This window comes from Homarus americanus, unplaced genomic scaffold (assembly GCF_018991925.1).
Source record: "Homarus americanus isolate GMGI-L3 unplaced genomic scaffold, GMGI_Hamer_2.0 scaffold50564, whole genome shotgun sequence".
NCBI lineage: Eukaryota > Metazoa > Arthropoda > Malacostraca > Decapoda > Nephropidae > Homarus > Homarus americanus.
Window position 1 is genome coordinate 3903554 of NW_024715014.1, and position 23204 is coordinate 3926757.

At 34.8% G+C, this 23204-nt stretch overlaps 1 protein-coding gene across 12 annotated transcripts in view; it reads right to left on the reverse strand.

The window, feature by feature from the left end:
- The window catches only part of LOC121853353 (dedicator of cytokinesis protein 7-like), a 76127-nt gene that overhangs the window by 34625 nt on the left and 18298 nt on the right, over positions 1–23204 (reverse strand). For 6 of the 12 annotated variants that reach the window (XM_042347444.1, XM_042347476.1, XM_042347449.1 and 3 more), the window contains 17 exons: positions 23004–23192; positions 21148–21251; positions 20069–20237; positions 19257–19432; positions 18451–18545; positions 18193–18222; positions 16884–17010; positions 16398–16575; positions 13847–14005; positions 13530–13637; positions 12809–12957; positions 10782–10960; positions 9460–9593; positions 6764–6787; positions 6283–6465; positions 3007–3222; positions 920–1109 (listed from right to left, as the gene is read on the reverse strand). In XM_042347444.1, coding sequence (XP_042203378.1) covers positions 920–1109; positions 3007–3222; positions 6283–6465; positions 6764–6787; positions 9460–9593; positions 10782–10960; positions 12809–12957; positions 13530–13637; positions 13847–14005; positions 16398–16575; positions 16884–17010; positions 18193–18222; positions 18451–18545; positions 19257–19432; positions 20069–20237; positions 21148–21251; positions 23004–23192 — 2410 coding nt within the window. The remainder of the gene's footprint in view (positions 1–919; positions 1110–3006; positions 3223–6282; positions 6466–6763; positions 6788–9459; positions 9594–10781; positions 10961–12808; positions 12958–13529; positions 13638–13846; positions 14006–16397; positions 16576–16883; positions 17011–18192; positions 18223–18450; positions 18546–19256; positions 19433–20068; positions 20238–21147; positions 21252–23003; positions 23193–23204) is intronic. The other 6 variants (XM_042347503.1, XM_042347494.1, XM_042347452.1 and 3 more) reach the window with 5 other exon arrangements.

Below are 23204 nucleotides of genomic sequence, written 5' to 3' on the forward strand. Positions count from 1 at the left end.
CGTCTATTTGTACAGTACATACCAAGTTTTGATAAATCTATAGCTGTTTTTATATATATTGTGTTTAAAACTCCAAAACAGACAGACAAACACATGTATTTAAGGACAGCATGCATTGCTATGTTCGCTTCTCAGGATTGTAGAGGGAAATAAGGCTTAACCAACACAATTTCAGATGAAGCTCACATTGAAGTCTAGGATTATGGATCAGAACAATAAGGATACAGATAAAGAATGTCTAGATGTATAAATGTGATCACAGGAGCATCATATATAAGATTTGATAAACATGATATTTTAAATTCTGAACAATATAGAGGGAGACTGCTAAAAGTAACTTAATTGTCAATGTAAGAGATTGTGCAAGAACTGAAATGTTAAAGAAAATAAGAATCTCTTGCATTCTACAGATTTAAATTGCTACCCATTATCCATCTGTATATTATTGTCTTACCAAGCTAAGTTTAAAAAAAAGGATGACATTAACTGAGGACAACTTCACAAAAACTCTGAATAGATACAGAGTTCCTCAATATCATAATAAAAGTTCAGTACATACATCACCATGCAAACAATGAATTCTAAGAAGTGAGTGTTAGGATATGAATATACTATTATGTACACTTACAGCAACTTGAATCATGAAGTAAATTTAATTATTGAAAAATAAATACCCTAATGAGATAATCATGTCCTAACATCATGTAAACACTAAGAGAATCCCCTTCTATCTTCCTCCAGACCTCAAGCCGACAGAGAGGGTTGTGAGAGGGAGTGGGTTAGCGGTGCGAGCCACGGAGTATGTACTAACTCCGGTACAGTGCACAGGCAGCAGACAGAGCCACATTATTGCTGGGTTGAGGGAGTTGGGTGGTTGACTGAATGAGTGCCTCACTTAATGTTCGTAAGTGACACAAACCTGCCCCTTGGATGTAGAATTGAGATAATCCAACAACATGAGGGGTGTTGGGGGGAGCGTTACCTCGACGACGAAGCATCATTTCTGAACGTGCTGAATTCTGACCCATGATGGCCTCCTCCAGACGACTCTTCATGGCTTCTTTGCTCCTCGTGGTGACGGGTCCACCTCGGTGTGAAATCTTTTTCCCCTATAATTCAATTAAAAATGTCAAACTGATAAGGTCTTGGATATATAAACTACAATAATGAATAGCATACCAAGGTATATAAAACCTAATAAGGAAAATATAATAGCAATTGGCAGAAAGAAATTCAAGCTTCAAGTCAAAAGAGCTGGTGAAAGGTAAACAACCCTCTCTTTAAGTGTCCAAGCATTCATTCTGAGCTTTTTCAAATTACTTACCAGTGTATTTTCTGAATTAATTATTTACTGGATCTATTTACATACAGTAAAAGTCCAAAAATCTGGATACCAGAAATCCGGACCACCCGAGAATCTGTTCTTTTCGGAAATTCAATTATTATTTTTTTTTAAAGCGGGCTTTTGTGTACATGTGCACATGCGTGAGTGCCACAGCTGCACAGCGACAACAAGCGACCACGCGGTCGCCACTTTAAAATGAGCAATCAAACTGACAACGTATGTAAATTTGAGTCCTACTCTTTTCATTTACAGAGTACTGTACTGTACTAGCCCATAATAATGGCTCCTAAAGTAGATAAACTTCGTTGTGTGAAGAGAAAGAAGAACACGTTGAAATTGAGTGACAAACTTGAAATAATTAAGAAACTAGAACATGGTGTGAGCAATACTGTTCTAATGGAAACATACGACATTGGAAAGTCTACAATTTATGATATAAAAGAGGCAAAGAATAAAATTCTAGAATTCACAGCTTTTTCCTTAAAACTGCTCATTTTGATAAATGAAGCATGCTATATTTGCTAATGAATAAACTATCAAATTGTACCTGTTCATCTCTTCTTTATTCCTCCTTAAATTTGAATTTTAAAAGTACTGCCTGAGAATCCGGAAAATCCGAACCAACCCAATCCCCAAGCAGTCCGGGTTTTGGGACTTCTACTGTATTAAGTAAAGTACAGTATAACTATTTCTTTGAGATTTATGTGAATTTTAGGTTGATACAATGGGAACTAGAACATAACTCCTTGGTACTGCAACTCTTCATAAGACTAAGGAGAGACAAGGGTAAGTTTAGGTAATTTCCTCTATTACTATTATTATTATTACAATATAAAAGGGAGGCTAAAACATGCAGCTCATTTGACTGCAAAAGCTACCAATGCTAGACTTTTTACAGTGTGTGTGTGTTAGGATTGTACCATTAATGGGAAACCAAAGCGCAAAATTTACAAATCTGGAGCGAGGTATGATCCAAACTTGAGATAAAGAACAACTCTCTAATACTGTATCTGTAATGTGTATGCAACAAATTATAAAATATTACCATTTTCTACAATAATTTGAATCACCTTTATTTTCCTACAGAGGAGGTATACTGGCTCTCTCCTTTACACTTCTATAAAAATACATACAGGGTGAACACACAACTGTCTTACCAAAATCACAGGAAGAACACATGACTAAATTGACCCCAGTAACTTGAACCATCAACACTGCCTCAGATGAAAGATATATTTTCACAACAGACAAATTCAAAGTAAACCATCTCTGTAAAAGCATTATGTCTATTTTACACACCAAAAAATTCCACCGCCTAACAGGTATGGAAATACTGTATCAAAACCATATGAATATGATTCAAGTTCACTGAAAAACATATTTCTTCGGACATCTCAGAGAAGCTTTCAAAAGGATGGTATTTAATGATGTTGGAATGGAGTGAAAAGGGGCTAAGGCTATACAGTACATTTTTTTAACACTGTACAGAAAACACTTTGAACACATTATGCTTACCATTATAGTTATCTACTTTTTAATAGTAAATACAGTACAGCAATAACCATAACTTCATTCTCATGTCACCTTTCAATAGCAACTCCACTATTGATAATACATCCTATGAATGCCTTCCTTAACACATCAGTATAATCCTAAGCTACCTGAACTAAAGTGTTGTGATCCTGTGTTTGGGATATTGGAGGTAATGGAGGCCGTCCATCATTCAGGCTGAGAGAGATGGTGTCTTCAGAGGCAGTGCGGCTCACAGCTTGGTGATGGTTGTGGTGGTTGTGGTCCGTGGCTGAGATGAGTTGAGGGAACATGGCCGTACTGACAACTTTCCCAACGCCCTCACCTATAACACAGTACCCACAGCCCTGGGTGGTGGTTAAAATATATACATTGTAACTTTCTCTCTCTCACACACACACACAAACCAATTCAAACACTTCTAGAATTCTTATTATTTTCTAAAAATTAAATTAAACAATATTTCTTAATTTAAGAAAATTAACCATGGCACTGGATATAACATTGAAATGTATACAGTATACTACTGTATATTGATATAGTGTACGGTATATACATAAACATATGTATGTATGAGCAAGTCATTGTGCATTTCAGTTACATTCATAAACATTCATTACAAAGAATTTAAATGACATACGTACAACATATTTATATGCCCAGCTAGCTAGCCAAGGAGTACCACATTACTATGGCCTTGGTAGTACTTCATTTTTTTTAATTATAGATTAAATCATAGGTTAGGTGATGAGTGCCAAGTCAAAAATTATTACATGTTAATCATATTTTAATAAGGTTATTTTCATGGATCTCTCAGAAGACTTTGCTCTGTAAAATACCTTCAACTTAAAAGTGCTTAGTATCCAACAGAAATCCAGGAAACACTTAGTTATTAAATGTATGTTCTTTCCTTAAGAGGGCAGAACAATAAGATTGTGGACTCTGGCTTTGTACACATTTATTTTACCAGGTAACTAAACCCTACTACCACAGCTATATAACTGCAGATTCACTTTTACTCTTTTTAAAAATACAGGGTTGGCCGATTAAACCATCACACACACTGCTGCTTCCTGATTATTCATCTCCCTCTAATCCAGTACCTCCCTCATATTATCCATCCATCACTGGGTCTTACTGATCACAAGATACCTGATGATGAATACATGCCAGAGGGTGTGCAGGTGTGTAAAACTTATGATAATCCAAATGCTGCCTTACATTTGGCAATGTTCAAATTGCCAAATACTACCCTAGCTATTTTCCTATACCTCTCTGGATTACTGTAATATATATACCTGTATATAAACTTATCTTTTGTCATAAACTAATTTTCTCTTACACCATCAGAAGGGAATGACTTTATGTCCATGAATAAACATACGGTATTTAAAAAAAATACATTAAGGAACACTTGAAGCATGGCAACTGTTTGATCTTCAACACTGGCATGTAAGGATAAGTATCACTGAGCAAAGTGCCTGAAGGAGATCCTGTTTTAAGCTTCATGCTTTAGAAAAAAAGGAAATGGAGTAAACAATGAAAAAATAACAGATAAAATACAGTACATGATCACATAATTAAACATGCTATTATTTTTAGCGTATGATAACTACATTGAAAAAATATCTTAATATAAATCCAATATGATATACAGGTAACGAAGAACATTTTAATAAGGAAAATAAAACATACACAGAACAACTAGAGAGTGAATAATCTTCAGCATGTTTACTATTATGTGGAGACAATATTAATTTAAGCTTTAAATTTCTTGAAACAGAATTGTCAGGCATTACAAAAAAGACATTAGGGTAACCTAACTACTATTTAGACAATCAGGTAACAAGCCCTTCCAGGAATCTGACATAAGAAACAGCTACCAATGGAAAATTACAATCAGTTTTAAAAGGCTATTAATTGTCAAAAATAAACATGCACCATATCAATCATACTGCTAGCAACACTTTAACCACCACCATAACCACCACTACCACCACCACTATTAGAGGAATGCTAGCTACCATCACCATAACTCAATCTAAACCTAACTCATATTTCAGAAGTAAAACAAAAGTTCTTAGCAATCGTGTCATCCAAGGTTACATGTAAGTTTGGAAAGATTTCAGTGTTAAATAATTATGATAACATTCCACATAAACAAGTCTGGTTACAATAATGTTAACAGTAACACATTTTCTTGATGGTGAAACTATTGTCCTTCCATGATTGATGATGCAAACTTTGTGGTGCATCTGTCACAAGACTTGCAAGAATTTAAGTTGTTTTCACTGACATGCATTTTAGTATAAAAAATTGCAACTTGCTGAAAGAAAAACGTTCACAAAATGTAATAAAAAATTTGACTACACAAAATTCAAGTTTGTTAAAATGAACAACCAAAGAATAGAAACAATAAGAACAATTAAATTCATTTGCACATCAGCTTCTATGCTCGTACACCATACCATTCCACCATCCCTGAGACTTGACACTGCATGAGAGCTTCAAGATTCTGACTATCAAAAAGAAACAAAGAGTTCAGAATATTACTGGGCTTATTGAACACTGCTGGAATTATTATAAAATTTGACCACCCAGTAATGAAGCAGGAAAAGACTTGCAAGAAAAATATTCACTGTACGAGGAATTCATGTTTCAGGTTGAGTGAACCTAATGATTAATAGTGTTAAGTGAATAGATAGGACTTGAATGTCTTTGTTTCCTCAAATCCATCCCCTTAATTTCTCTGTGTTCCTTTGAGAATTGAGCTCTTGCAATATGTCATGTCTCAGAGAGAATGGATTGACATAATACTGTATACTGTATATGGCTGTTGGCAACATACACATCTTTTCCTAATGAAAACTTAAGCACTCATAATCTCTCTGACACATGAAAGACATGGGTCACAACTGGATTTACGGTACCTGGATGGATATATATATATATATATATATATATATATATATATATATATATATATATATATATATATATATATATATATATATATATATATATATATATATATATATATATATATATATATATATATATATATATATATATATATATATATATATATATATATATATATATATATATACACACACACACACACACACACACACACTAAGAATGAAAACTTGAAGCATTACACAAATTATGAAAATACAGTACTCGTATAATGCTAAATAGTTCTAATATACCTTAATGAAATAAATACTAAAATATTTCATCAACATTATCTATAAAAACTCACATACTGTACTATACTATTAGTTATAGGATGATATAAACCTAAAGAGGAACTGAAAACTGTTATGTCACAAACCTGGTTATCTTCCATATGACTTTAACATGTAAATTAGAACATAACCTCTGAAACATTTTTCCCCTCTTACCTTATATTCAAAGCAAGACACAGCAATGTACAGCACATCTAGAAGTTGGTGGAGACGAGTGTAAGGTAGTTCAGAGAGTGTGTGCCGAAGGGTTATCTCGTCTGCATTTCGGAGAATCCACAGGAGGCAGATGAGTAAGTTTCTTGTCGTCTCCGAACTCAAGGGACATTTGCGAGGTTGCTGCTGTAAACCCAAAGTGAGGACTTAATGACAAGGACAACACCTAATAAATTCCTAGTACTGTACAGTAATTAACACATCCATAGAAATTTTTGTATTTTGTTTAAATATAAGTTAGTTCTGTATATGAACAAAATGTCAAGAAATTAATGGTATGAAATAATTAAGAAAACAAATATGTATTCCACAGTTTCCACATACTGTACTGTAGCATAAGTGATAACATGTAATGTTCCTGAAAGGATGAATCTACTATAAAAATGTAAACAAGACACAGTGAAGAAAGGAGATGGACACTTACATTTTCCATCTCCTCTTCTGTCGTCTGCATGCAAGTGCAGTGCAATAAAATATTAATGGTGCATAATTCTTTGTCAGTAATTACATATAAATGAAGCTGGTTGCATGTGAAGAAGAGGCACTCATATGGTTCCTAGTTCTGTTTTATTTCCATTCACCCATCTGTTCATTACATCATACAGTATAAGAGGTAATAAATGCTTACTGGTAATGTTCAAAAAAATTAATTCAATTGTGTTACCTTTTTCTCAAATTTCAGGCATGTCTAGTAAATAAAGATTTTAGGTTAGGCATATATGATATAATCCACTTTCATATAATATATGATACAGCGGATTATATGAATGCATTAAATCATTAGGCATAAGTCAGACTACACCAAGCCAGTTGCCTTTTGATTAGCTTGCTATAAGAAGTCGAGTAAACCTACCATGTACTGTACATCTTCACAACAGTAAATCTTGACTATCTTTATCACTTCAAAAAATTCAATCAATGCAAAATAATGAAACCTGTGTGTGTAAAGTTGCAATAACTTCTTATACCCGTATTTATTGATTACCCAATAAATTTAAAAGAAAAGCATTAAATCTGTCAGCGTGGGAAAATGGACTAGGTGACCTGACAACAATGACAACTGTGTGCACTGCCCACAACCCAGGCAAGTTTCCCATGCATTTCTTTGCATTCTGTATCTTTTTATTAGTTTATATTTATTTATACTGCTCAATACTATATATCTAAAGTTCTTCCTGTGTTGCACTGTTAAATGTGAGCACCTTTAAAAATAAAATAGAGCACCTTAACAAGTTATCTGCTTACTGTAATTACTTACCTTGATGAAAGTAGGAATTTCATTCCTAATTCACACCTATCACTTACATATATTCCATGACTTAGGCTACATCCAGAGACAAAATTTGTCCTTATTAATGATTAATTTTCAATATACCTCCAGAACACTTTGTTAATTCACTACTAGGATTTATTAAGCTATGATGCACCTGAATGACAGCATTCTTATTCCCATCAACACCCTGTAGATCCAGGTTCCCTGTTGGTAAAGTATGCCAAATATCCTAGTACAAGTACTGCACTCCTAGACAACTGGCTATATGGCCACAATATAGAGGGAACTCCTGATTATCTAACTCTTCCAAGAAATAGTTTGGTTATATCCAAATACCAAGTTTTATTAAAGAACATTTCAATCTGTTCAATTAACAGGGTAAACTAGTATATATGCATCCTTCCAGGACCCCTGCTGTCATGCCACAAGCGGCAATTATACCCTTTCCACTCTAACCAGGCCCATAAACCCCGCCCCTCGTCTATAGCTACAAATAGCTGATTGGTTTCCCTGAGCATCTTACACCCCCCAGGACTGTCGTGTACAAGCCCGTATTTATATCAACCTTTTATGATAAATATTAAAAAATATCTAACATCCTCTCTGAAGTGCTAATGCCTTGAAATCATTTGCATTTTGATAGTTCAGATAATTATTTCACATTATTTTATATAATAACAGATCTGCTTACCAATTGTGAGCACATTTAGCCTGAATTTTCTATGAACCAATCAGCTATTAGTACTGTATAGAAAAGGGCATGGCTTACAGGAAAGATTAGCGTGGAAATACTATACAGTAGTATGAACGATGTAAATCCAAGTACAATAAAGTCATGCAGAGAACTACATGACTGAAGTTTCAATTGTAAATGTGAATTAGATCACACTAAAAGATGAGTAGCTTACAAGTAACACTTCCTGGTAATGCTGGATATCACTCAATCTGGTGACAACCAACTAAAGAGGACACATCACTCCCATATACCATCCTTCAAGAAAGGGAAAACAGAAAGTAAATCTGACAAGAGTTGCCAGTGTGGAGTCCACCTTTTATACAAATGTCATAAATTTCAGCTGAAAACTGTAAAATAAATTACAGGACTGTATACTAAACAAACAATAATTTGGGTAAAATCTGTCCACAATGTGTCATTGTTCAAATGTAAATTTCTCATCATTGTACATCATGTATATCAACATTCATGAAAATTTTCTAAAATTAACCCAGAACAATCATTTAAGTAAGGATAAATAATAATTCCTGGTACCTCCTTTGGGATTAAAAATTGCAGCAAGAATTTTACTATGATTTCATGAGTACATCGAGGCATGTAGTTCGGAAAAGTATTTTCTATCTCTTATGACATTGTCAAGTTATAAGTGATCTGAGCAATTAAGAAAATGAGCTGCTCACTACCACATCTCTATGCCTCCTCCCACATCTAAACTTTTATGGGCTGAACTAGTTTTGAACAATGATTGTCACATAGGAATGGAGTGATCTTTAGACTGCCTTCAGTCGCACATTACCAAGGGGTTTAACAGGAAAATGCCATATACAATGGGATCCATACTTATGGGTAACTCAGCATTGGTGTTACGTTATAAACATAAAATACTGAAACATGTACAGTAAATTGTAATTAGTTTAACATAAAGCATAAATTTTACCTAAATGTCAAATAACCTGACACACCTCATAAAAGTAACAGGCTGAGAATTCCTAATTTGAATGTGTAACAATATTTAATTTCATTAACAAGAAGTCAAGAGCATCTTGCATGTATCCCAAGTCATGGTAACTATGAGTAACTACCAATATAGTAACTCAACACATGGTCTTACCCCTTGAATAACATCATAGTCACTCTCCTTGTTTGCAAACATTGTTGAGCCAGCAATTGCAAGAGCAACATTCTGGTGAATATGTGTTGGCCCACCTTCACTATCATCACCAAGAGATGACGTCAAAAACCGATCTGAGAAGGGAAGAAAAAAAATCACAAATATTTACATTTTACATCAATATATTTTTCACTCAAGTTTTCAGCTTAAACCAATACTCTACTTCAATTAGTCTGCAGAAGAATACTCTGAATCCCAGAACGATGCAAGTCACTACAGATATTATATAAACCTTTCTGCTCCCATCATCCTCCCCCTCATTCTTTTTTCCTTGCTACATAAGTTATATCACTTGCTGGGACACCCTCAATTTGTAACTTTATAAATATATATTCTTAGAGTGCAATACGTAAGAGTTTCTATTTATGTAACATATTTTTCCCCAGTAATTCAATGCAGTAGTTGCAGTTCTTGGTATGCTTATGGGTTATCCTAAAGGTAAGGAACAACTTTTCTTCTATGCAAATCTCTAAAATACAGTACTGTAACTAGTTACTAGTCTACTGTAGGTGCACAAGATCAGTGAAGTATTACTATTTCTTCTTTTTAATGTGTGTATGGTATTAAATTATGAAAATAAATAAAGTATGCTGAGGAATAACTTCACTTTCAATATAAGTTATCAGAAATTCCCTGTAAATTCTTATATTCTTATTAAGTACTGTACTCACATTCTCCCATTTAAAACCTGTCCCTCCACACTCTCCCAACATACGTTACAGTCAAATGAATCAATAATTGTTAAAATGCTTCAAATACTAACCAAAATAGACCTGAAATTTGCTTACCCTCCTTTACCTATTTTGCCAATTTATCCACAACTTTTCTATAAATATTTCTAACCTAAATGTATTTCAAAATTTGAACTTCTTAAGTTAAGATACACATACTACATATATTTAATCTTGAAGCATTTGATAAATATAATTTGCTTTATTGTAAACTGAGAGTAACCGTGATCCTCCGACGGAATGAACATACGAGACTATGGGGGTAAGAAAGGTGAATCAACCAAAATCAGGTTTCGAGATATGAGCAGTTTTGTTTCTCGCACATATGATTGTGTGTATCTCTGTAACACACCTTACAAAATGAATGAAACTGGTCTCAAATAATAGGAAATTCAGTGTACTTTCCAACAATGTTACATATATATTGGGGAGGGGGGCATCAGTTGGGTCTAAGTTGGTTGATTTGGTTGATTCACCCCTCTTACCCTCAGCACCTCATATCAACCTATATTTGGAGCTGTATCAACTTACACTTAGAGCTGGCAAACGTGTGAAGTTGAGGTAAAGCATCAATGACAATACTGATGAGAGGCAAGTACAGACCCACCACACGAGCCTTCACTTCTGGCTCTGTGTAACGATCATCTGTGTCGTGACTTGTCAACAGGTTTCTAACAGTGTTTACTGCTCTTCCATGTATGGTTGGGTTACTGTAGGAGTAGAGAAGTTGTCTGTTAATAATAAAAGATAAACATACAAATTACATAAAAAGATAAACTACCTGTTGTTTTATAATTACAGTACTTACATTATCACAAATTTCAAGAAAGAAACCAAATAATATGATCAATAACTTTTGGGTCTATCGTACCAGGAGCCTTTGGTGTACTGAAAGCAAGAGATGACTTGTATAAAAGTTACCACAGTATGAAATAGTTTCCATCATGATCATTACATTTGGGTCATTAAGACTGATCTACAATAGTAGTCTCCATAGCTTTCTGCTTGTGGATAAAAAAAAAAGGGATGATGACTATTGAGTACAAATACAAAATATACGATATGGGAATACCTATACTGTAAGTCATAAATTATTCCGTAACAAAAATTAATACTGTACAGGTATATATATATATTTTTTTTTTCATTCTCCTAATGCCTTGTGTGTGTGTGTGTGCACTCACAAGGGGAAACAACACCAAGTAATCCAATACAAAATACTACCCGGTAACCTGCCATAAACAACCAGAAGTTACAAGATACTTAAAATTCCCTCCATGGGTCGAGTAGTGCTGGAGGCTGTCTAATGTGTTTTATGACAGGGGAGGTATTGCCTGAGTGGAGGAAGGGGCCGATACTTCCAAAATGGGGAGGTAAAAAGGACATGGGATCACCCTATTCAGTCACATATAATAGCTTGCCTAAAACGTAAGAATAAATGAGGTTAGAGAGTAGAATAGGAGAAAATCAACAATATTTACAAGGGGAGGAGGCACTGAGGCATTATTTACAGTAAGATAAACAGTGAAGAAGAGAAGGGAGTTCACTTATTCAAATTATAAAATATATACTGTGTCATCAAAGATTGCAGTGAGAACAAGAAAGACAAAAACACCAGAACATGGTAAGCATAGAAAACAAGTGTGACTAAGAAATGTGAATACTTTAAGCTCAGTGTGGGAGATGTTGTCACCTTGGAGAAAATGCTGCTGATTAGCTATGAGAGATTAGGAGAGCTGTGATTAGTTATTTGGCATGGGACATTACGGTAACCAAACAGCATATGTACGCCCAACTTGCTGAAACATTTGCCAATACACTGCATATGGTACTTTACTGGAAGAGTACTGTATATCAAAGGTAAAAATCCATATTGCAACTATGTTTTTACCTTTTTTGAGAGCAAAATTTAAATCAATGGTTCAATAACATAAGAATGAAGTCCAATACAGAATTGCCTACTCTCAAACTGGATATATTTTACTCTTATTAACTGTATCTTTGTTTCTCTGCTTTGTTGTTTCAAATACAGGGGGTCCCAGGGTTACAAATGGGTTCTGTTCCTGAGGACGTTCTTAAGTCGGATTTGCATGGAAGTCGGAGCACATGCTATGTACTTACAGAACAATGTTTAAAATCACTTAATTTAAGACAAAAGAAGAAATAGAATGCAAAATACAGTAAATGAAAGTAAAAATAAGTCATCAGGGAAATAAAATACTGTAAATTTCAAGTTTAACCCCGTTCGTATAGGCGGGTGTTCGTAAGTCGGGGACTCCCTGTACATTTCGTTAACCTTGTATCATTAAATCTTGCCAGAAATGTAAAGTCTTTACAAAACACGAATGACTGGGCAAGACAAAAGTACAGTACTCTACTAATCATATGTATTAAAATTATCAATGGCCATTTAAAGAATGGGTGATGAAATGTGTAACAAAACCAATGATTACCAGTATACAGTATGTATATGTGAATGGAAGGAGTGATCCAAGTATTTGTACACTTGATGAAAGTTATCCTGCACCAGAAGAATACAAGTTCAACTATATAATTACTTGATCTCAAGGGCTGTAGCAAGATCTGACAACACAAGTCCTACTAGGAAGTGTTGTTTGCGGAAGGAGCTGGAGAGCATCATAAATGCACTCCGGTTTCCACCAAACACTGTGGAGATGAACGATGACTGACTAGTTGTTGAACCAATCTGAAAAATTAAAGACAGTGATGAAATAAAAAAAAATTTAAGCTATGTCACCTGTTTTTAGAAATATGTTACTTACTGTTACCTTCTGCCAATTTTCAATCTACACCCAAATATTACAAGTAAATTCTAATCAATATAAGCCCCCTGCAGGGACACTGAAGAATGGAAATAAAGCAGCCAGTAAACTAAACCTCCACTACAAAAGGAGGTAGTGTGGTCAATAATGAACCCAACTGCTTTCACTTCCCAGCTGTAAAGTTAGGTAACCATTTAAGCAAGATGGACTGGGGTGCCCTGAGATTAAAACAGTAATCTTTATGACAGAAGATGACTGCTGTATCCACTAAGCTGCCACACTTCTTCAGATATCTTACGGTAGTCAACCTTTAACCCCCACCAATATAAATGTCTTGCACTTCTACAAAACTATTAACTAATTTTCCCTCCCACTACCATTTTAACCATACACATCCCAGTGCTTATTCTTTGAAGATGTTTTAATGGATTTTTTAGTTTGTTTTAATTACTGTAACTGCATTTTACGAACAAGAAATCACCAGAATATTACTTACTGATGGACAAGGTGATGATGGGGCAGATATTGCTGACAGTGGTGTGCAGAAGGGCAGGTTCAGGGCTACATAGTGTTCGTGGCTGCACACAATACGCACAAAGTCCAACTGAAATGAAAATAACAGATATGAACAAAATGATATTTGATATATGTGTAATTAAAAAAAATCCCTAGCTTTTTTGCTAATTAATTTATTTCTCATCAAGCAATCCTATATTCTGCTCTCACATGTAACATGCATGAAGAACTGTGTTTCTTGAACCATCATAATGCATTGATCACTTGAAAAAAAAATATATATAAATATATATTCACCTTCAGATTGATAAGAGCTGCAGCATCCGGTAAAGACATAATCTTGTTGCTCATTTGTTTACAATAGTTTTGCATGAGCATGAACACAAACCCACGATCCATCACAGACAGGAGGTCCGCCAGAAAAAATGCTAGACTGCTGTTCACATTTTGTACAAACTGTAAGAAACATTAAATTATGTTGAAATAATGGTATCAAACAAGAAAAGATACCAATAGTTAACGAAGAAACATTTAATATTACTATAAAGCTGAAGATATAAATTTAGGTAACAGGGAAATAAAATTGAAAGGTAACTGGAAAACACTAACTTTGTAGGATGATATGGAGTGAGAGATTATTGCTAAACTGTTCAGAGGGGCATCCACTACCTACTTATCAGTCTGTTACTTTCTACAAGCAAATAAAGCACTGTAAAAGCAAAAGACTGAAATGCACAATCACATCTTATGGTTGAGGGAAACAGACAAGTGGCCTGAGAGACTCCATCACCAAAACACCCTAGGGCACTGTGCTGTCAGCTCAATAAAGTAATTGTCATACAAAAGACCACTTGCTCAGTCACACACAGGATTATAAAACTATTTCAAGCCTCAATCTGGTCATTGTCACTAAAGTCACGGGTCAAAAGGTCCCCTGGCCAGACATTAGGAGTTGGTTTACTTACATCAGACCACTTCATCAAAATTTACCTTACAAAATTCCTTCTTCATATTTTATTGATCATAAGGAAACCTATCAAAAGGAGAGGAAGGAATTCCATGTCACTTGTCTCTTTCCACTGACCATAAATGCTCAATAAATAATACTTTGAAAACATTATTTTCTGAAGACTATAAGTAGATTTGTCACTGACTTAACATAAGAACCAAGTCATTAAAATTACATTCCACTTTGTTATTTCTAATAAATACTGTATTCCCTAAACTTTCTATAATTCTTAATTTAAAGGCAACATATTATTGAAAAATACAATCGTGTAAGCCTGCAATCCAAAAGTGCCAAAATAACTTCATAGTGGCACTTCCCCGCAGAGCAACAATACTCTTAGCTCGTGCGCAGCCAATCACTGAATATCTTCATCAGTAATGGGCAGAATGAGCTATGTTTTATGCTTAAATTCTATCTCACTATTTGAAATCCAGTTCATAAAACCTCTCATCCAATACAAATTAGATATGACCTCATAGTCTTCTGCCAAAATCTAAGATATTACCAAAGAAATTAATGACTACTGGTGAAAGGTATAGCAAGCTGAAATAAACAATGAAATACAAATAAGACTTTTGGAAAAGATAACTTTCATAACTAATCTTATCTCTACACCTGTCAGTGAATTGTCTTTATAACCCAATATGTTAAGACTCCCAGCAGAGTTACTCCTTGACATAAGTCCTAGCACATCTCACACTGCTTCATAATCCTCTCATACAGACACACACACACACACACCCCTCTCTCACTGTATTTCCAATATACTGTCACTACTCTTTCTATACATAACCAAACCATCTTCTCTTATTCACAATGCCACATTCCTCTAGGAGTGGACACAACACAACAGAAAAGCCTCCAGGCTCTCCTGCCTATGAAGTAGATCAGTGGTCCCCAACCTGTAGTTCAAAGGCACCATGGCACCCACGGAACCATATTATGGAGCCCGCAAGGGTTTATTAGATATTTTTGAATTATTTGGAATTTTTTGTAAGAGTGAAATGAATGAAAATATGTAATAAACTTGATACAACTGCCATGTACAGAGAAAGAGCTAGCCTTCTCATTGGGGTATGTACATCCATCCCGTCCAAGAGTAAATGTAAAAAATATTTATCTGGTAACAGTTAGACGTGTAAATTTGCAAAAAACTGTACAGTATACTGTATAAGATGGCGCCCTCCACTATATTTACAATGATAAATGTGGCCCAGAGCCTCCAAAAAGTTGGGGACCACTGATGTAAACAGTCTCACTCCACCCACATCTGCTACATCGTCTGTTTACAACTTCTCTTACTAAATTGGTATTCCTCTGCAACCTTCTCACATACCCACACCATCTAAATAAAACCTCTCTTCACCCACTCCACCAGTCTGCCATTTTAAGCATCTCAAACACTTCACTTTCTCATCCCTTTCACTCCATTAACACCAGATAGCAGGTCTCTGGTAATGCATCACTACCTTAAGTAAAAGTACAAAGCATTATACTACTACCATTGTACATCTCCTTTAAGTAGTTTTTTCCTTTCTTCTAACAAGTAAATATTACTTGAGAATAACATACACTAACTTTTATGAAAGTGAATAAGACAAGAACTTAAGATACAGTAGTTAGAATTAACCAACAAATGATGGAAAAACCTGTGTTGCTTTTGATTCTAGTCACCAGTCTTGAGATATTATGAGAAAACTAAAATTTCTAATAATGTCTTTATATTTTTTTCATTTAATGGATTTTTATCTTACAAACATTTAATGGTATTTTTTGCATCTAAATGAAATATTATCATCATCATTATTATACTTCAGTGTTAACAAAGAAAATGCCTACCCTTGTGTCTTTGACATCTTTGTTATGTAAAGCTATGATGTCATTTGTGATGGAGGCAGCTAGATTTTGTACATCATCCGAAAATTGGTGAGAAAATCTCATTTTGCGAAGAGTGTCTTGGCCACTACTCCTTGCTAGATGTTCTGTCATGGACTTGATCATCAGCTCAAAGAAGAACCTATAATGACAATACAGTACTGTATACAACAATATAAGAAGAAAAAATTAATACAAAAGTTTTAATGTCATAAATTTATCTAAATATCCATTTTCTACATATTATGCCTTTTATTACATATCAGGTACATATAATTTTAAGAATACTGTACAGTACAAAACTATGTAAAAACATTACATATGACCCTGCCTATGCTGGTCACTGAGCTCTATCTTTTGGTTTTGTTGTCGTAAAATCTTAAAACTGGACCAGGACTTTGTGAACACCCTGTATAATAAATGTACAGTTTTGTGCATGTAATTACATACCATGAATTAGCCAGAGCTTTCTCCCTTCCAGTACCATTGGATACAACCCACTGAAGAGCTACCTCCTCATGAGTAAGTTTCCTTCCTGCAGGTCGTTGAAGAGTTATAAGATTTTCATAATTACTACCTGATGGGGGAAAAATGGAATCAATATTAAAACAAACCGAGAAAATTTGTTTAAGACAATTTTAATGAATAGAATACATGCGCCCATATTTTTTGTAGAGACATAATTTCCAAGTACTGTAGAGACAAATGTATTAGGAAGGATGCATCATTCATCCTCTTCAAAATATCAAATGATCCAGAAACTTGCTTTATCCACCATCAAAGTGTCAAAACATAACTATTAACTCAATCTAAAATTCTGAATAGTAATTGTTAACTATTATATACTGTACAGTAGTTAATTTGCTGTTCTAGACATTTTAGCGCAGGTAAAATATATCAAATGAATAAAATCTTAATTATTATACTGTACTGTACAGTAGTGTATATCCTTAAGGGTAACTATAGCTTACATTATACATATACTGTAATTAACATATATAATACTTCTAGTGGAAACAACCAGCAAATAAAAATTAATCTAGAAATCTTAATCAACAGCCACTATACATACAATGTTTCTTATTAAAAATTTTACAAACAAAATGAGGGAGGTAGCATAGGTGAACTTACCCTCTTACAATGCTACTATGAACCAGAATCAATGCATGTTACAGCCGGTTATGCAGTATAGTTTCAACACTCCTAACCATTTCCCTCTCTGAACTCCTCCAGTCGTTTTCAGGGGAGTGGGAGCCATAAACCTCACCCTTTGGACCAGTGCTGACATTGATACTGTCATCCTCAGAGTATAGTATTATCTACCATGGAAATAATTATGAAGTACAGTGTACTGCTTTCCAAAATATTCAAAGCCTTGAGGTATTGTCGTCATCCATGAATGTAGGCGTATGCGCATTGTTAGTGGTGTTTTGTTAGGTTTTTTATCAAAACTTATCAAGGAAACTTATAATTTTTGATGGACAAATTTGAAGCACACTAAGCATCATCAATAACAATCAAAGCTATCAGTGGGCTTGCTTGTCTGGGGTCACAGGATCAAGAGATAAAGTTAAGTTTGCCATAAATAAGAGCTTTGATAATAAATCTTGCTAACTGTATAAGGAAACATGGCCATTCTCCACAGGTTAAGTTTACCATTCCATGTTAACTAAAAAATAATCACAATAAATTATAAACTGTAGGAAGCAGTGTATACACCATTTAAAGCATGAATACAGTAAAATAAGGCAAGTCTTACCTTTAATATCCAATAACTCCTCACCATTATCTAGTTGGAGGGAGACATGCAAAGGAATATGGGAAACAAGGCTTCTTTAGTCCTTGATGTAATGTTAAAAATTTCAAATTAACTTAAAATGTTACGGAAAATTCCATTATGAATTGTGAAAAAAGTATGATTTAAAATATTATATGATCAAGTACCTATTGTCCTAACTTTTGCATTACTGTACTGATAAAACTCAAAATAAGCAGCTGTATAGGATAAAAGTCGCACCTGTTCTCATGGAGTTGGTTCGGTCTAACCCACGGGCGAAGATTCCTCCAACTTCTGCATCTGCATCAATACCAAGGTCTGGATTGCTGCTGCTTCTGTGGTGGTAGGAATCAAATTGTAGCAGTAATGAGTACAACAATACCATACCCACCCCCCCCCACCTCCTTCAAGACTACCGTATAGAATCTTCACAATCTTCAATTAATTATAATCCAACATTTATATCATAACTTCATTCATCTCACATGTATTCATTAAGTCCATCCTTCCCTCCTTATGCATTACCTAAAATCTACTCTCTCTCTCAAATTAGGACTAAAAATTTTCTAGGATATAAAAGTAAGTGTGTGTGTGTGTGCGTGTGCGTGTGTGTGTGTGTGTGTAGGGGAGGGGGCGGGGTGGCATGCCAACAGTGATTTAACTACTAGCTGGTTTGGGGGTCAGGGTATTTCAGCAATCTATACACAACACCCTGCTGTAAACAGACTAAATGATAATGATCAGGTTGTGAAGGATGTAATCAATAAGTATATTACAAGGCATTTGTATAGTAAAAAGTAATTATTATTGACCCCAGAATATCTCCTAATATTAAATGCATACCGCTTCAAAATGGTCTCAAAATGCCCATGATATTCGTCAGGGAAAAAATAAATAAAATAAAAAATCTGGGGAAGCTTACAGCACCCCCCCCTCAAAAAAACAGCTGGGTGGGGTAGCTGTGCTCACCACCCATAACGTCTTGGACCCCCCCTCCCCTTGATATTCCTGGATCCACCCCTGATTCATTTACAAAAATTTCTTACCTGGAACATTTCCTATGAGTAGGCACTGAACTTGGGGGATGAGGATGATGTGAGAGTGACGTTGCAACAGGGGTCGATGGCCCATCATCAGGGTGAGGTAGTGTTGCCTGATAAGCCACATATGCCAACAATGTACTATTCCTCCCATGTTGATCATTCTTTTCCTCCAAGAGAGCCTAACACATACAGAATTCATATCGGTATAATTTAAGTTTTCTTTCACATACCTATCACAGCATATCTTATATGGGAAAATATTTGTCAAATTTTGAAATACTGTATTACAATTGGTTATTCATTTAGACTTTAAGCCTTTTTCTGCAAAAAATCCTAGAGAACAATTTTAACTGTTAGTAAACCTACCTATAACTACTAAGAACCACATGAAAGTGATATTTCTACCTGCTTTATTACTACTATGGCATTACCATGTCAATACTGTGCTAAGGTATGTCTTCCTTTGTTGTCTGTCTGAAAGCATTAATTCTATAAGCCAATTGCATGACACAATCAGGGAGCCCAAATGAGAAGGCCAACCATTTTGAGAGCCAAAATGCATGAGCAGCAAAGGTAGTCCATTGGGAGCATGGATTTCAATTTTGAAATTTGATGGTTAACTGTATGACAACCATGTTGGTTGTTTGGAGAAGGAAATTATTTTATATTGTAGTAGTATCAGAATTATCCAGTTCAAACAGTGCAATTACAATATATCACAATAACCATGACCCAAAATATATTTACAGTATAAAGTGACAACTATGAAGGTTCAAGAAGCCTATGGTATATCATTGAACATCTGATACACTTACTGAAACACGCCCTACAAGGGCGCCAACAGTTTCAAAGCAGGCCTGGGCAATGTTGACAAGTTGGCCAGCTAGAGTGGGAGGCCAAACCATAAGAGTGAGGAGACGGTCTAATAAAACTGGGACGAAACGGACTAGTGGTTCAGGATAACAATTCATTAGCTCCCCCATGCTGGAAAAAACAATTATATAACAATAAAATGTATATATTCTGTTTACCTTTGTTTCTCAAAATAAGATGAGGATGCATAGATTTACTGGAGTTTCCAGCATAAATATATAAACTGTACAGTATATTGAGTATGACATAAAATATACTTTATAGTAAAGTACTGTTTACACCACCCAAAAAAAAAATTACAATGTTTGCATGTTTTGTTTTGGCCAATCTTGCTTTATTATTATTGTTACATAGCATAGTACTGTAATGTAATTATCGTTGTCTAAAATTTTCCAATAAATGTTCATAAATGGTAAGAATAACATAACAACGAAATATAAAAATATGAAGACCAGTACAATGAAGAGTGAATAACTAATCTGGCTGACATTATTAAACACAAAATAGTAGTTCTTTATTTATCGAAGAAGAAAGATGGAATTCCCTTATCATTAAAAGATACTTGTGGGCTGTCCTTAAAAGTTGAAATATGAGTAATAAGTAACAAAAGTAACCTGAACCATACAAATAACAGAGTAGGTGGAGTGAAGCAGAAACTGGATACTATATACAGTATATGAAAGAGAATCAAGGTCACCAGGAATCATGTACAACCAAGTACTGTACTGTAATGATTAATGCACAGTAACACAATTGACTAACACAACACTTCACTACACTTATCCCATTGAGACTGGTGGATGGTAACATGCTACATCTACTGTATATCCAATTTGGCTTTTGTATTTACAAGTAAATATAGTACAGTCATTTATTTCAACAAAAGAAATTTGTTGTATTCAATGGAGGCATCTGTTGCATTCCAACTGCAAGAATTCTAATTTGATAGATAACAGGTTAATATTTTGCAATCACCTGCATCCTCCAAATAAGATTTCAAGCATAAAACTAAAATACTTACGCTCTCTTCAGTTCCCCCTCCATATTAGCTTCACCAATGCGTGCAGGAATATTACCTTCTTCTACCATCTTACATAGATGGAAAAATCGATCAATGTGTTTGTCCTGGAATAAGAAAAAATTATGTAAAAAGTGCCCAAATATGTGGGAGACAAATAAAGTCCCACCTACTTCCCTGTCATAAGTGAAATATGTGAAATTAACAGTTAACATCAAACTCTTCAACAATCTTTTAATTCAATGTTAGACCAAAATACAAATAAAAATCTCTCACTAGCACCATCATCATCAATACCATGTATATACACTAGCAATTAAAATTATTACAAGTACTATACACAGTCTTATTTTTCAATTCTTAGTTGGTGACCAAACTGCAAGTCACTATAGTATTTCCACGCTAACCTGGTTAGTAAGCTAAGCCCTCCTTCTACAAAAATAGCTGATTGGTTCAAAGAAAATGCTTATGTAGCTATCCATTTTGTCAGACTACTGTAAATATGTTCATAATTGGTAAGCAGAACTGTTATTCTCTAAAATAATGTTAAATATCTGGACTATCAAAATGCAAATGATTTTAAGGCATTAGCACTTCCGAGAGGATGTTAACAATTTTTATATTTATCGAAAAGGTCGAAGTCAAAGATGAAATTCACTTTCGAATGAAGTCTTTTCATAATTTCTTTGTTTTGTACCAAACATAAAACAAACAGAAACAAATGATACCGAACATATAGCACAATAGGTAATGAAACACAGTTTGTATGGCTGGATATATCCCAAATCATTTATATAATGGATAAAACTTGATATAAATACGCACAGTCCGGGAGGGGGGTTAAATGCTTAGGGGAACAGCCAATAGACTTGGCGGGAATTTCACTATCTCGACTTCAACTCTCAACTGTCAACAGATTTCAGCGCTGTGGTACTTAACCAACAAATACATTTCTCACACCCACGAGCAGATTATTAAATACTTTATCCACTAACTTGTCATCTCCCCATCTTAAATACTGCATTGTGACAAGATTTATGTAATAATATATGACACAAGGTATTAAAAAGCGATGTGGAGGTTTAACATTTTCATCCTGTCATCAAGAATCAAGAAATTTGGTGCAAATAAAAAAAATCTCGGCCAATGATGGACGAGGTATAGTTAACTTGTGTGTCATGGTATCCTAATGCGAGCTCTACCACACTGGCAACATGAGTCAAGTGTCCAGCTGATCTATCTCTCAGCTAATCACCCGTCGAAGTGGCCGTGAAGTCTAGTGGCTGTTCCCCCGAGTGTTTTATCCCCCTTCCGGATTGTGCATCTTTATATCGTGTTTATCAGGTACATAAATGATTTGGGATATATCCAGCCATACAAACTGTGTTTCAATACCTATTGTCCTATATGTTTGTTATCATTTGTTTCTGTTTGTTTTATGTTTGGTACAAAACAAAGAAATAATAAAAATACTTCATTCGAAAGTGAATTTCATCTTTGACTTCGACCTTTTATGATAAATACCTGTATTTAAAATTTTCTACCATTTTCTTTGAAGTGCTAATGCCTTGAAATCATTTGCATTTTGATAGTCCAGATATTTAACATTATTTGCCAATTGTGAACATATTTAGTTTGAATAAATGGACAGTTACACGAATATTTTCTATGAACCAATCAGCTATTTGTAGCTATAGACGAGGGGCGTGGCTTACGGGCCAGGTTAGCATGGAAATAGTACAGCATAGTCCCACAACATCAAGAATACACAGTTATACATCAGCAACTATTATGGCTTGAAATTATTACATATTTCCTACTCAGTCCAGTAAAATTCTCTTCTTACTATGGTCATATACCTGAGCATGGACAGATGATACTGCTTCAACACTAACAGTAAACAGTCCTTTGTGGTTGTCGACCCATTTTGTGCCAGGTAATTGGATATCTGCAGTGATGTACGGGTAGTTGCTGGGGGGCCGTTCCATCATCACAGGTAAGCTATGATAACCTGTCTTCAGTCTACCATCACGATACACGGGAATCCACTGTAAAAAAAA